General features: G+C 34.6%; 2 protein-coding genes across 3 annotated transcripts; both read right to left on the reverse strand.

Moving 5' to 3' along the window:
• Positions 1 to 1029: 1029 nt before the first annotated feature.
• On the reverse strand, positions 1030 to 4313 carry Bdbt (Bride of doubletime). The gene is made up of 2 exons (XM_022067512.2): positions 4193 to 4313; positions 1030 to 3828 (listed from the first exon to the last, which is right to left on the reverse strand). The coding sequence occupies exon 2, from the start codon at positions 3729 to 3731 to the stop codon at positions 2868 to 2870; it is 864 nt and encodes a 287-aa protein (XP_021923204.1). The 5' UTR covers positions 3732 to 3828; positions 4193 to 4313; the 3' UTR covers positions 1030 to 2867.
• Positions 4314 to 6121: 1808 nt separating this feature from the next.
• On the reverse strand, positions 6122 to 16040 carry LOC110831445 (retinol dehydrogenase 13). Of its 2 annotated transcripts, none has more exons than XM_022067452.2 (7): positions 15552 to 16040; positions 14199 to 14364; positions 12843 to 12951; positions 11122 to 11267; positions 9632 to 9800; positions 8323 to 8530; positions 6122 to 6615 (listed from the first exon to the last, which is right to left on the reverse strand). In XM_022067452.2, exons 1-7 carry the CDS (start codon positions 15626 to 15628, stop codon positions 6510 to 6512), a joined length of 981 nt encoding a protein of 326 aa, XP_021923144.1. In that variant the 5' UTR covers positions 15629 to 16040; the 3' UTR covers positions 6122 to 6509. The 2 variants fall into 2 exon arrangements, with proteins under 2 accessions (XP_021923144.1, XP_021923157.1); XM_022067465.2 differs by lacking the exon at positions 15552 to 16040 and adding an exon at positions 15462 to 15544.
• Between the last annotated feature and the right edge of the window lie 298 nt (positions 16041 to 16338).

Here is a 16338-nt window from a genome sequence, read left to right on the forward strand (position 1 = left end):
CATTGAGACTGATTCCTATTAAATTATTGATAAATGTGAATATGTGATGTATACATACACACAGATACACAGGGTTCAACATCATACTTTTTCACATACTGATTTTTAAAATATAGGAAAAATAGTTCCTGGTTTAAATCTGGCTGGTTTGTTGCTTCCCTGTGGGAGGAAGTCCATCTTCTTGACATTCTTTATTACAGACTTTGGCAACCAAATGAATGTAAAATAATTCTCAACATTTACACAGTGTCAAAGGTTACAAAAATATGGATTTTCAGATGTCAAAACATGTATGAAGATAAGAGATCAGGTTCACAATGCATTTACCATGGGAACCCTACCTTTATACATTGTATGAACCTGGATACTGTTATAAGGGGGAAGTCTCAAAGAAATTAATCATTTGCCCTCCTACTGGTTTCTTCCCCAGTGGTTTTAAATTTTCAGGCCAAAATATAGTTATGCATTTCTCCTGTATACATGCTATATATCCTGCCCACCACACCTTTCTTCATTTGCTCACCATGACAGCACTGAGTACAGAGTACTGTCCACAGACCAGGAGAAAAGCCCTGCGGGTGGAAGTCATTTCTGGGGCGGTACAGGAGGAATATTTACTATCAAGTGGACTAGATGGCTGCTATTGGTTGGAAGTCTGATACATCAGAGTTTTACACTACTACACACAAACTGAAAACATCAACCAGTTAAGAGTAGTGTGTAGTGAGTGCACCTCTAATGTGTTCTGTGGGTGTTGTGATAATATTCTAGATTAAATAACTGTGCCACTGTGAGGTAATCTTAAAGCTATACCCATTAGAACACATGAAAGCCTGTTGTTAGTTCAGTGGTTGTGGAATGAGTGCTTTTAGGATGGGTCGTCACCACGAAATCTTGCGCATGCGCGTGTATCGAATTCCTAGCAGGGATTTTCTCCTGGTCTGTGGACTGTACAAATATGAAGCTCCTGATAATTAAATGTCCTCCAATTCCAATGGGAGACCAATTTTCAAGCACTTACAATACAAGTAAAATTGTACATAAATATTTAGTATTTACAATACAGACACTGGAACAAAAACAATTATAATCTGAGTAATAGCAGGAGTTTCCAAAATTTAATCTCCTGCGATGTTCATAATACTCTTCACAATACTAGTTATCACATCAGTCTTTTAATTACATTCCTTTTAAAGTGACATAAAAGACTACAAAATTTAACAAGAAACTGTACACTGAATGCATTCTACATATTTTCTAAAATCTTCAAAACAGCTTCATTTTTCTGTATACTAGAAGGCCGCTAAACACTTTCAGGAAAAAAAAGGTAATACCATGAACCTCTTTGAGAAGTCTATAGATGCATTTAAAACTGAAAATTACTTCACTATTAAAATGAATAAATTTCATAATGAGTGAATTCTGCAGTAAACAATGCCAGCCAAAAATCCAAATATAATATTAAATTCTGAATTCTTTTTTTTAGCCATAACTCTCATGTGTCTCTACAGGCCTTGTTTGTTTTTACACATTCATCCTTTGGTAGTTGAAGTGAAGATCAGAGTCACATTAGGCAAAATATGTTTGATTTGTAAACCATCTTTGTATGCATTGGGCTGAATATGGTGGCAAAACTGCACTCACACCATAATTTTACTTAATTAAATTGATCACACCAAAATGAAAGCCAAATATTTCTTTTATTATATAAGATAGTGCAACAAAATATAAAAGAATACATTATCCATTTTATAGTGTAAGTTTTATTTAGAATATGTTTGTTATTTTATATCTGACCATTTGACTGAATGAAGTTACAACTCAGAAGAGTAGGTATAACCTGAAAATTTTCTAAGCTATGGTGCAGTTGTTGATCTTTTCAAAATGAAACTGATATGCTGGCACCTGAAGAACATAGCACACAGTACGTTAAAAATAATAATAATAAATGCTGGACAGAAATGAACAATATGAACTACTTTTATTAAACTTCATTCTTAGTGAGGAGGCTACATTTAATCTGTTATGCAAAGTGTCACCATAACATTAAGACCAGGGAATAAAAAATCCACAGAAAGTGTGTACTTTGCCACATTTTCAAATATATGAACCTTGTTTTAACTAAATAATTCAACATAAAGATACATTATTCAACAGTCATAATGTCACAACATGTTATTTTTCTGCAGGACTGACAACTCCACAATTTTCTCAATGCTGAAGTAAATCATTTCCGAAGTGTGGGCCTGTCCATTCCCCTGATTTATGCCCTACAAAATCAAATATATATTTATTATTCGCAGTCTATACACAAACGTATTTAAAATGTTGTTGTTAAAATTTATATAACACTATAACATCTGTAGTATAAAAATATTACAATAAGTTATATTATGTTATATTATGGCGCCATAATATAACATAATATAACTTATTGTAATATTTTTATACTACAGATGTTATAGTGTTATATAAATTTTAACAACAACATTTTAAATATGTTTGTGTATAGACTGCGAATAATAAATATATATTTGACTTCAACACAAACATGACGCACTTAAGCTACAAAAAGCCCTACAAAATGTTCATATTCAAGAAATATGGAACACACAAGAGAACCACACAGAACCATATACACCATAAGATTAAATTTCATAATTATGATGCTAAATTATCCATCCCTATACATATATTCAACAATGCATTCTCAGAAACTGGGGGCTTAGACCGATAATAAACAGATCACAGGAAACATGTAGATATTTATTAATATAAATAAAACTTACAAAAGCACTGATATCCAGAATTATAAAAGAAATATTCAACTTTAACTGTGGGTATATTCATTTTGCGGCATGCCATACTTACGAAAACATTTTCTTTATAGAAGCTGCCAATTTAGCATCACTTTCCCTTTGCCACTGTTTCAATTCCCGTAGTTTCTCTCTTGCTGCTGCATTTCCTGGCTCTAGTTGTTGTACCCGGTTCAAATCTTCTTTAGCTTTATCAAACTCTTGACTCCCCATGTAAGCAACAGCTCTTCGAAAAAGAGCCTTAACATTATTAGGCTCTAGAAACAGAACTTTGTTGCACATTTTTATTACATGACAATAATTCTTATACTGAAGTTGACACGAAGCAATGTTGTTGCATAATATAACACGTAATGACATTACATCATCCCTCTGCACAGCAGAGGTGTAATCTTCAACAGGTATAATAGTTATCAGAAATTTTATAGCTTTGCTAAATCTCAAAAAGGCATCTCTAGTCCTGCCACACCTGTAAAGCTCTACACCACGTACCTTATGATACATAGCTAATTCATATTTCTTACTGTCATTCCACTCAAAAATATAAGGTTCATTGTGTATTTCTTTCAAATGAACTTTGCACTTAACAGTTCTTGTTTTTAAACTAGTTTCACTACATAATTTTGGAGGAAATGTCAAAATAATCATGCTTACTTCCATGTGTAGCATTGCCTGAATACATCTCTCAAGACTTCGGTCTATATCTGTATCACTGTCACCTATAATCAATGATCCATTAAATTCCAAACCCAAATAAATGGACATCGTTGCATGCTGAACTTCATCCAGGGCAATATTTTCTGTCACAATATCATCAATGATTACAGTACACTTTCCACCCTCTCGTGGTCTGTCACCCCATACACCTTGAGTTATAATTTCCTTATGGCACAAAATAGATTGAGAATTCACCATTTCAATATTAGTGACATCCAACTTTTACTTGTAGTACATGACTGTAAATTTATTTGAGATGTGAAGTCTTGGGTAGTGTAGCAGTTCATCTTCTTTTCTGAAATTTCATAATTATTTAGTTGTTTATGGCAAGTATGTTTATATAATTCAACCTTAGAATAAAAACATAATCAAGGCAACACCAAATAGTTTTGGGATCTCTTATACAGCCAGTTTTATTTTAATGCAAAAGCATTTTCGAAAACATGTAACAAAGCATTATAATTCAATGATATCAATAGTCTCGAATATGTATAAAGAAGATAAGATCCAACAACTTTCTGCTGTTTAATCGTAGTCTCGAATCCCTAGTGACACCATTATGAACGCTGTTAAAACAGCAGTTTAGAAAGTGAATACATCGAGGTGTGAGCTAACAAGTACAACCATGAGAATTCGTCTTTAACTTTGCAACTACTTACCACAACCTTCAGACACATTACTAACTTGAAACACACACTTAACCCTAACTTCACATACAAATTAAATTGCAGATGCCATTTTCCAACATCAATGCAGCCAACACTAAAAGCTCATAAAAACCGCTATCACAAGTTACATCTGTCTTGCAGAACTCGCCCTCGTTGGTAATGTAGTATAATTTTTAGGACTAAATTCAGACGAAGGTTGGTAGGACTTGCCTATTGAATATAGTTTGAAGGGTTGTGACATTTTACCCCTAAAAAGGCAGCATAACCTTTTTAATTATTCTCCCCTACGGTGTTCAGCTTCAGAGGCCACATAATAAATTGAACACTTATTTTAACATGAATTATATAAGAAAGAAACTGTTTGAATGGCGGGTTTAGAATGTGAACGTAAAGCATATGTAATAATAATAATAATACTTTATTTCCTGTAGATCAAAGATACATTGATATAGGATAAGTCAATCTATATTATACATTATCACCATACAATAATGAATATGATATAATTCCGTTTGGAGATATAGCATTATACATATTGAATTATCAGTAGCCAATATTCGAAAATTCTTCATTAAGATAGTCTTATAGTGAATAGTAACACCCCTTAATAAGAAAGTCCTTCAATTCCTTCTTAAACTGATTGTTATTTCTTATTTGTTTTATTATGGTAGGCAGTTTGTTATAAAAGAAACAACCTGCTACTAACTGTTTGCTATTATAAAGTTCTAACTTATGTACATATTTATGATAATCATTATTTCTTCTTGTGTTATATGTACTTGTTTGTTTACAGTGCAGAATAAATATTAATTAATAACTGCAGCCTACTCATTCAATTAATATTTAATTATTTATATACATTCATTTTCTTCACACGACGTTATTTGCGAGACACTGACAACGAAGCTGACTACATAAAATGCACTTGCATTTACGGTGCGTACCTATTTGTAATAAGATGTGTACTTTTCTAACTTTGTTTCATATGAATAATAGTATAAAGGACAGTAATGAAGCTACATTGGAAATATTATATTGAAAATGTTTCGTAGCATTATTTGTCTGCCTGGTGCGTAGTTCGCCCTTTCTATGTTTAAAGCATGATAATCGGAAAGTAACCTTGAGGCAATGTAACATTCTTATGTATCCTATTCAACTTCTAATAAAAATAAATAGAGGCGCATTTTCACCCACCAGCATATTTTGGTTTTCATCTTTCCATATGGTATTCCTAACAAGATGCTACACGTTTTTTCCACTAAAAGTCTCAGTTGTTTGTAGTTACAGCAAGTAATTTCAACAAATATTTAATGTAGATATGGTGCAAATATTTCAATTCAGTACCTTGCTACGAGATCTTTATTTAAATTTTGGACATTTAAACCCATAGTGTCGGTGCATCACAGTGTACATGATCCAGCTGGCTGTCCATCATGCTAGCATACTTCATTTGGCATCTCTGTAATATATGGATTTACATACTCTACTTTCATATGACAAAGGTTAAAAGGAGTATTGAAAACAAGTACATAAGCAGTTGGACTTTTGAGGAATAGTAAAATAATGATGTGATAATTCTTCTTCTTTCAGTAATTCTTAAAAAAAAGGCTGGACCAAACATGAACAATTAAAATGGATGTTATTAGCTATACCTTCTTCTTCTTTGGCGCATCAGCCTGAAGTCAAGGCTTGGCCTCCTCCCATGTTAGATGTTTCTTTGTCTTTGCAGTGTGCATTTATGAGTAGTGAGTGATTACATTGGGGGGGGGGGGGAGAGTTAAGGAAATAGGGCATGACAGTGTGAACTAGATTCATATGCCTCAGGAATGAAACCTGTGGATGGATCTTGGTAATGAACATTCAGGTTCCACAACCGATAGGGAATTTCTTAGCTAGATGAGCAACTATTAGCTTCTCAAGTACTCTGCTCCATGGAATTTGTTATTGTAGTCAGTTAACAGCACTACAAAAAGCTCCATTATACAATATACCAACCAGTTCTTATGCCAAAAGAAAGTTCTCATTCATTTAGCACACAGGGTCAACAAAAAGGAAACTGCTAATGTTCATATATTGTTATAAAAGACAGCAGTGAACAGCTATTACCTACTTCAACTACATATACATTTTTGGTAGACCTGAGACAAATTTCTTATATTACAGTTTGTTTCAAAGGAAATAACAGCACTAAGAATTTTGCTATGAGGATGAAATGTCCAACTTTACACACCAATGTTTATGTGATCCATTGTTACAGCGAAACTCTATCCTTGGTATTCCTGGCATGACTTCCTTTCCATATCAAATATTATTTTGTCGTGTTAAGTCTTGTCCACTTCTCACTGACAACCCACAGCCATTGTGCCATTGTATCATCTTTGGCTTGTGGTGCTACTTCCTCTTCTGTGCAGTCGCTACAGAAAAGAAACAATTACAACAACTTCACGAGCATTCCTAATGTTTACTTTCAATCTTACAAACCAGACTTTCCAGCTCCAATGTTTATGCTGCACTCTCCCTGCTCTTCACCCCCCTTAATAGTTCAATGATGGATAAATAAATTTCCATGCTAAAATAGTTTTTGTCTTTGAATTAAATTTTTTATAGCTATTGGAATCACTAATATAATTTACTTAACTGTATATTACAGTCCCCCTTTCACATCAGACAGTGCCAGAGAAGTTAGCTTACTACTTCACAAATAATTCCATCCATAGGCCAACCCTAACATCCCTGCCACAGAAGCATTGTGAAGCTGCGATAGGTCCAGAAAACTGGCAGTGGACTGAATGGGAAACAGTTTTCAACATATTACAAAGCCTTGGGAAGAGGCTTTGTATGATGACTCACAAATAAGTGGGCACATCATAGAAAGAATATCACAAAACAAGTTTGAATTATCCAAGCACCATTCACATGTTATCTTCAACACTTTATATTATATTCTCATTAAATGCTATTTCTGATGCCTTCAGTATGCATTGCTGCCCATCTCCATGAAGAGGACAAAGAGAATAAAAATGTTCATGCTCAAGCATCAAGTATTCCAAACTCAAACTCACAACTGGCAATTTAAACTAGGATTAAGATATTTTCAATATTCCACAGAAAACAAATTCAAGTGAAGGGCCATCTAGCATGCTAACAGACACAAAAGGGAAAGAACATGTGTTGTACAATGTTATGCTTGCAATTATTGTGGGCAGCAGAAAACTTCCTTTGTATGTATATTAAAGAAGAAAAATGAACAGATGCAGATATAAGGCAAGATTGGCTAAACATCATATGGAAAAGAAGACTTGAAGTTTATTATGTAAATCACTCCGAACATTGAACAGCTTCTTAGCTGTAATTGTAGCTGCACATCAAAAGCTGGAGGCCGATGGTTATATTACCTCCAGAGGCTTTACATCTGTTCAGCATGAATTAAAAGGCCCTTCATGAACCACAAGTATAGTTTTTATTGAGTTTTTGAATTTGTGTTTTCGGTTACACAAGACATATTTCTAAGGGTTTTAAACCACTGACATATCTAATGCATTTTGCTGGAACAGAACATTATAGGAAGATAATATTAAGATGAACTGATATATTTACTGAAGAACAAGATTGAAACAATCAACAGATGACTGTAACTCCAAAAATTGAAAATTAAAATTTCTGACACTTGAATTTTGTGAAGGAGTTTGAAATTTACAACTTGCATTAATTCTTACATGTTAACTTTAATATTATAAGGGAAAACTACTGAACTGCCTTTGTATTAATGTAAAAAGTTGTGGAAGAAATGAAGCTATAATGTGGGTAAATACAATACACCTATCATCTTCCATTATTACAAAGCACATTTCAGAACTCTTGTTCTAGGTTCCACTTTAACAGACCAGTAAAGCCTCTGAGCTGCAATCAGAGAGTCCTGTTTCAAAACTGGTCAGGGCATCAATGATCCTCAAGTCTAGCTAAATTATACACGAGTGGTTGAAAATAAAAGTTGGCAGGACACATTTTATTCCATATCAGTATCAGCTTTATGAAAATATTATTTACATTGTTACTCTTTTCATTCACCAAGTGTTTTTATGCATTCAATTATATTATTATTTTGATAAAACTGTACTTACTTGAAATATTTACCACTTACACCTTGAAGGGATTGTTCTAGAGCCATGTAGACTGTTGTTCGTGCTCCTTGCTGAGGGCTCTTGATAAACATCCAAATAAATGGCTTCAGGAATATAGCAGATAAAGTGCTATTAAAGAAACTCATGTGTCGTATAATCTCTGTATCCACAATGCCTGGATGCACAGCATTCACTGTCACGCCAGCACCTGCCAGGAAGAAATCAGGTACCAGAGACAAATGATATTACACACACTGGGTGCAATGTCGCAGTCAAGTGGTTAGCACTTCATCCTCATATTTGAAAGGTCCCAGGTTCATATCTCAGTCCAGAGACCAGATACCATGACTGGAGGGGGCATGGTTTTCTCAGTCCCTTCAGTAAAATATCAGGATAATTTCTTAAATTAATCCATGACTGCTTACTTCCAATATCCTTTCCAATTCATTATTTATTCATGATATAATTTGATGCTGCTGGGATTAAATAACCCCAAATGAACAAATCATACAGGGTACAGATATTTTTCTTTATGGATGCACATGTACTTGTAAAGTAAAATATAATGATTATTTAAACTTTTGATCAGTGTAATTTTATTGTACTGTCATATGCTACCGGCCAAACCAGAATTATTATGCAAAAATGAGTGATGTGTGGTCAAAAATAATACATTTAATTTTTCCATTACGTTTTGGTCTCAAACCAGATAATCACCAAACAAAGGTAAAGAACTTTCTAAACTTGTAACTTGTTCATAATTCCACTGTAGTCTATATTCTAGTTCCAATAAGAACCCTTCAATAGGGACAATGAGAGGATAAGTGCTATAAGGATGCCTATTCAAGGTATGATATCCCTTCCAACTTACTTTAGAACCATAACAGTTATGATTTTCGTTTCAATTTTTCTTCAGCAACCAAACAGCATAGTTAATAGCACTAATATTAACAGTTTATTTTAAACAGAGATCTCATTAAATAAGCCAAGTACAATTATTTTTCTTTACATTTATATCTGAACCTGACAATATGGGAGATTGCCGATAAGTTGAATTGTTTCATGTGCCCTCCTTTATTTATAATTATAAATGCCCAATATGGATAATTATTATATATTTGCCTTTAAAACCACATAAAATTGTAATTTTTTGCACTGTAAACAGACTTGTTAGACATGCTAGCAACAAATAGATTTGTAGACTAATAACTGTATAGTATAATATGAGGAAGCTTGTAAAATAGTTCTAAGAAAATCCAAAAATTGTAGTGGTGCATGAACAAAGTAAGGCTGGGAACAAGATACTTGCCTTGCAATCTCCTAGCTAGTTCTCTGGTGAATAGCAAGTTTGCTAGTTTGCTTTGGTTATAGGCTGCAGCCTTATCGTAATGCTGGTCACTGTTTAGGTCCTCCTTGTTGATATGACCTTTATGATGTGCAACACTGGACACATTTATTATTCTGCTTGGAGCAGATGCCTACAGAATAAAGAAACTAACACATTAATACAAGTAAGATAGTGACTCTTGCTGTAGAGCATAATTTAAAACCTTGAAAAATTTCTGTCAGGAGAGCCAGTTTCACCGGGCAAGAAAATTAAGCATTTTCACTGCATGCAATCTGATTTCTCTATTTGCCAGCTGAGAAACAAATTTAAAGAATCTCTATTCAAATTATGAAAATATAAAAATTTTAACATTAATATCAGAAAAAAATTCTGAACCAAGAAGTAGCAATTCAAAATGAAAGCATGTTTTATCATGAATTCAAAAACAGGAGTTATACAACTGACCCTTGTAACATGCAAAATATTTGTTTCTAGAGTACTGTCAGATAATATGCACATATTATCCCAAGAGTTCAACTCAGCCATGCCAGGATATGGCAAAAATTATGCTTTTATAGCTTCACACTACTTGCAATTCTTTACCCTATACTACTTGAACTTAACATGTGATATATCATTTATCCATTTTATACAAAAGGATTGTTACAATCTAAATGGGTTAAAATCTGCTGAACCTACACCTCTAGATGTACCACATGCAGTTCATACCACTTTAAGAATACAAAACATATCTCAGAATTAACATATTTACTCATGTAGCTGACTCATCTAATTTATAAGAAGGAAATGAAATATTATCTTTCTGTACTAGTAACTGTTTCTCCTTTACTTTGACAAGCTGTTTCCTTTCTACTTCACTTCTCTTGTTGTGAGCCAATAAAGTATCTGATTCTGTGCTAAAAACTGGAGATTTATGGCTACCAGAGTAACTAATATCAGTGTAACTTTGTTCTGTGAATGTTGCAAGCTCCCTTCCAATCCTGATTGCCTGCCTTTGTATGAGAACAAACATGTTGGCAAGGAAGTCTACTTATTGTGTGTCAGAAACACAACAAACATTGTTCCAGATATCATTCTCATGTTTATCTTCATTGTTATATGACCATTATATTCTAGAGAAAGAGAAATGCAATCATATAAGTAAATTCAGTATAAATTTCTTTGTGGGAAGGAGGCTAAATATACTGGCATCCCACTATAATTTGGCCAGGAAGATCCATGTGCTGAGAGTGTTACAAGTAGGCCCTTTCAAGTGTCAAGCAGCAAAGTTCTGGGCACCAAGACAACTATGCATCTTACTAAATTCCATGCTACAATTGGCTGCATTACAGCAAGTTATAATAAACTACAAAATTATGTAGGGGATTCTACAGGCTATGTAAAATACAGACCTTAGATCAAAAGATACTAGCATCAGCAAACCTTCAATTACAAACATCATGCATGCTTACCTTTAATTTGTCCAATAATAGGTTTGTTAATAAGAAATGACCCATATGATTTACACCAAGCTGCATCTCAATGCCTTCTTTTGTTTTGGTGTGTGGGCATCTCATAACACCTGCATTATTTATCAAGATATCAAGCCGCTGATGTTCTGCAACAAATCACACAAGTTGTAAAAATAACTTGTCTGATATAATACTTACAAACCTCACACAGTGTGTCCAGTCGTCAGACAGAACACCAAAATAAATAATAATAATAAAAAAAACATGTTCTCCTTTCTGGTAAAATTTTTTTTCTGACACCTCTTGCTGGAAACTCTCCAAGCCAACAGGATCAATAGGCCGTGCTTTCGCAGTTCCTATGCGTACTGAACATCGGGATCAGCTGGTCTGTGCCAACAGTGTTAACTCATTTCTTTATTATTAGTGTGCTGCAACAATAGCCAGAAGGCCAATTACAGATGCAGAACAACAGAACACAATAATAAATACAGCAAAATAACAATAGTCAGATTATAAAGAAATTACATGAATGTAGAAAAAAATTAATACACAAAGGAAACTTGTTACTGAATATATAAGTATCTTTGTAATAATAATTCAATTAAATGAAGTCAATTAGATTAAAAGGAGAAGAAAAACATGCAAAACAAATACAAAGAAACAAGAACTAAATCAGGGAATTTGTTTTATTAGGATGAGAATACATAGTTAGGTTTAACAATCATAACATAAACATGTTCTGTTAATATGTTCATGTTGTTGCATATCCTGCCACTACACAGGATTGTCCTTGGAAGTACAGTGCCCAGAAATGTTTACAGCATCTGACTGGACCCTATGCCAGCCATCCAGATCTGCTTGTGACACTGACAAATAGTGTATTCTCAAGGTGGTACACACATAAATAAACCCTTACAGCTTGCATTCCTGTACCGACCCACACATAACTTGAAGGCTAAAGTGCCACAACTATGAAGATGTGTGGGGAGGACTGGCAGTAGAGGATCACACATTCTTAACATTGGCATTAGATTCTTCATGCTCTGGTCTCCCTTCCTGTGGAAAAAGTGATAGTGGAACCACGGTTCTCCGGAGAATTTGACGTAAATACGTCTTTACGGAAAGGAAGTTTATATATTGGCTTTATTCTTAATATTTCTTTTTTACATGCTTTACAATTGAGATAAATTTGATTAAGACATTGCTTAATCAACTTGAATTAGTTACGCTTAAAATGAGTCTCTGGTAGATGAATGTAATGTAAAGTAATGTATTTTAATGTAATGTAACGTTTCCTATGTAAAAACAATGCTAAGTAAACAGATGACGTTTCCTAGGTAACAATAATGCCGAGTAAACAGATGACGTTACCTAGGTAACAATAATGCCCAGTAAACAGATGAAGTTTCCTAGGTAACATAACAATGAAGTTACACTTTTTCGTAACACTTTTTTGCCGAATGACCCTTCCTCATAGACGTATTTACGTCAAAATAAAGCTCCTAGAGCACACTGGACAGAGGTTACATGGTCCCCACAGCAGGTCCAGATTTGGTGCCAAAGATAAAAATCCCTGTGTGGGCTGGGAATTAAATTCTGGTGATACAGCTTGTAGCTTGTAACTTTCCTAACCAACCAACCTGCTGCTGATAAAATACTTTATTACTGCTACAAATTTTGAAATCAAGAAACAGGATACATATAAGGAATCACCAGTTTACCTGATTTAAATCTCTCTACAAATTGTCTTATTGAGCTCTGTGATGCCAAATCACAAGTTCTGCAGTACACATATTTATTCTTAGTTTGCAGAACAATATCTTGCCGTGCCTGTAAAATAAAAAATTATTTAAAGGTAAAACTTGGTTCAGTATTGAAGATGTCAGAGAGACATTTTCTCAGAAAACTGGAACAAACTGTTTCCTGTCTAAGATTGAGATTCCACACAGGCACAAAAAGAATGGAAAGACCCTCAGAAAATAAACATATCTGGCATATGCCAAAAAGTACATGACTGAAATAACTACTATCATAATCATTCACCTCATATATTTGAAGTTATATATAAGGTTACATAAGCAACAGATCTGGGAGGACAGAAGGATGGTCAGAACAGCCTGGTAAGTCACTATGCCTACGAAAGTTAAAGACAAGTTAAATTGATAAAGCAAAGTAGCATCTACAATGCTACAATATATACTTAACATCTAGGAGGAAAAAAGTATACTGTGAATTGTAAGAAGGTCATTCTGATTTTGTTCCATTTCACAGTAAAAGTATTTTAGTTGAACAAGCAAAGATCAATTACAAAACAACAATAAACAAGGAGTATCATTTTTTAATATATACAACAAGATAAGCATAAATGTTGAAATAAATCTGTTAAAAATAGCAATCACAGTGCAGAAAGATAATATTTGTACAGCATCCAATTTCAAGAGAATGAACACTATTCAAACATGTTTGAATAAATAAACTGTACTTACTTTCAAAATTACCACACTATTTTAAATGCTCCTTTGAAACTTTATTATGAACCGACAATGCTATATAGCATCATAACTCAGAAGACCCACAATGATATCTTCACCATTATGAGAACCTCAAATCACACTCTTAGTTAACTATTATCAGTAAATAAATAGTATTTTAATATATGCTCATCAGGGCTGTCTGGGCAGCCTAAGGCAGTGCCCGTTACTTTACATGTGCCACAGCACTGCCCTGGCACTTCAAAGGGCAGTGGTGTAAAACGGGCACTGCAGCCTATGGAAAAGATCTCCTTAGATAAATATTTTGTGTAAGATTAGCACACGCTGTAAACCCCTTCTAAATAATCATTACCATGTAACTTAAAATTGCATAAAATTATACTTTACTATTAGACACAAAACAACTTCTATTAACCAGCTGTTGTTGTTGTTCCTTGGCTCTACATGGACCAACAACAACATTAAATAGCTGTTTTGGAAAGGCAGATATGTATATCCATTCAGTGCAATGCAATAGCATTTTCTTTCTGCACTCTTTTCTTCACGTTAAATTTAACAGAAATGTTTTAACATAACTTTTCTTACCAATTCACATTTTCTTGCATCTCTACATGCCATGATAACATGTGCACCCCTTTTTGCTAATTCAAGTGCTGTTTCTTTTCCAATTCCTGTATTTGATCCAGTAATGATAACTACTTTCTTGTCTACATGACTTGATCCTTCATATTTCTTCCCACCAGTATAATCCCTGGGGAAAATTTTTTTTTTTTTAATTTCCATGTTTAAGACTGCTTTTGGCTTCCAACTAACATTAGCATGTAACAAAATTATACCAGTATTTACAGAGATACAGATGTGTCTCACACATCCTAGAAAGCATTATATATGATGAGTTAGAGAATAATACTTAAAATTATTCATTGTCAGGACTTTTTCCATTGTCTTTAAAAGCATGACGTTTTGGAGGCTGGTTCTGTCTCCGTCTTCAGGTGAGAGGTACCTACTCTGTTGGGTCCCTTAGATAGAGCTAGTCTCTGTCACTGGACCTTCAAGTTTTCTGAAACAAGGGTATATACCGGGTCCATACCGGTTGTGTAATTCAATTCTAAAGGGTTTTGACGACGGGAGTTTACACTTAAAATTATTCATTGTCAGGACTTTTTCCATCGTCTGTTCTTTAAAACCATGACGTTTCGGAGGCTGGTTCTGTCTCCGTCTTCAGGTGAGAGGTACCTACTCTGTTGGGTCCCTTAGATAGAGCTAGTCTCTGTCACTAGAATTGAATTAGAGAAAAGTACATCACATAGAGAAAATATAACTACTTCTTTCAGGAGTAGAACATAATCCTTGTATAAATTGCATGTCATTAAGGACAACCCTCTACATAATCTTTATAATCAGACATGTGGTTACAGTCAGTTAATTATTGTTAGTAACATAATTATTATATTAAATATTTCCCTTTTATTGACCTTATTTGGCTGTTGTCAAGCACTTAAATAAATGAATTGAATTGAATAAATTCCTCTAAGAGAAGGATGTGCGAGTCAGAAGAAATTCTTTCAGTGCTTTTTTTTTTACTGCTAGCAGATAAACGTTTCGAGTGGAAAGTTGTTACATAGTTTTATTCCAGCACAACAGACTCTGCTTTGATAGGCTATTAGATTAACAATTGGTCTGTGAAGTTCTAGCTAGTGTCTAGTGTTAATTGCAGGAACCTCTGAGTTTGTATGAAACATTCCTTTGTTGTCAATAATAACTTATCACCAGCTAATAAATACTCGTTTGGGTGAGTCCGTCTACACAATATGCAACAGTGTGCGTCCTTTAAAAGTAATACCTAACCTAGCCAATGGTTTTCTAAAACAGGGCATCTTCCAAAGGCGAGTTTGGTAGCAAGCTAATATAATTAATTCCAGGTGAAACACATCTTACTTCACCAAATACGCCAGGCCAATGCACGTCGCTGCAGCACTAAGGTACACAACCTTTCTTGGTGGTTGCCACACCATACTTTGTTTACCATAACACACACACTTCAGGGCTACAGGTTATACAATGGAGGAAGGCGTTATCTTTGGAATTATGGATTATCTATTAAATCGATCCATTTAAATATCACCACTCTTTCCTACTTCCACAGATTATAAAAATTTATCTACACTGATCACCAGAGGTTAGTATCTGGGACACATATTATCAACATATAACGTGGTTTTTACTCATGCACACATTGTACTGATCCTACACACAGGTACATATGGCGCGGCAGTTCACATAATCTTTACATTAGTTCATGTCTCTGCCAATAGAGGGCTAAGCAGGTTTTCGGTAATTCTATCCGGGTTATAAAATAAATCCATGGTAACAGCTCCAGAGAGCCAAAGCCGACTAGCTTGACTGCTGGCCTCACGTTCACATGCCTAAGCAGAGGTGAACGATCATCCAACCAGATATAGGATGACCTGTGGTCAGCACGACGAACCCCCAGGCATTGCTAGTTTTCCTGACCGGATTACGCTATTCATTGTAGCTCCCCAATTTCCTCACGATACTGGGTTGGCGCCGGTCCCATACACTGGTCGAAAGCTCATGAGAAAATTTCTTCTCCCCCCGAGACTCGAACCAGCGCGCATTCCGTATCGCCGGTCCGATGCATAAAGCCTCACACCACGGGTCAGAAAATGTTCGCGGGTCCATTAGTTTAGACCTTCCCAATAGA

Source organism: Zootermopsis nevadensis, unplaced genomic scaffold (assembly GCF_977971745.1).
Source record: "Zootermopsis nevadensis isolate Lab colony 2312 unplaced genomic scaffold, Znev_1.0 Znev_ptg000013l, whole genome shotgun sequence".
Taxonomy (NCBI): Eukaryota; Metazoa; Arthropoda; class Insecta; order Blattodea; family Termopsidae; genus Zootermopsis; species Zootermopsis nevadensis.

Excerpts from the sequence above, each read along its gene's own strand:
- Bdbt (XM_022067512.2), bottom strand. The coding sequence starts at position 3,731 with ATGGTGAATTCTCAATCTATTTTGTGCCATAAGGAAATTATAACTCAA.
- LOC110831445 (XM_022067452.2), bottom strand. The coding sequence starts at position 15,628 with ATGGTGTGGCAACCACCAAGAAAGGTTGTGTACCTTAGTGCTGCAGCG. Across the intron at positions 11,268-12,842 it reads TGTAGAGAGATTTAAATCAG|AACATCAGCGGCTTGATATC; the intron begins GTAAACTGGTGA and ends GATTTGTTGCAG. Across the intron at positions 6,616-8,322 it reads GTAAGTGGTAAATATTTCAA|CGACTGCACAGAAGAGGAAG; the intron begins GTAAGTACAGTT and ends TCTTTTCTGTAG.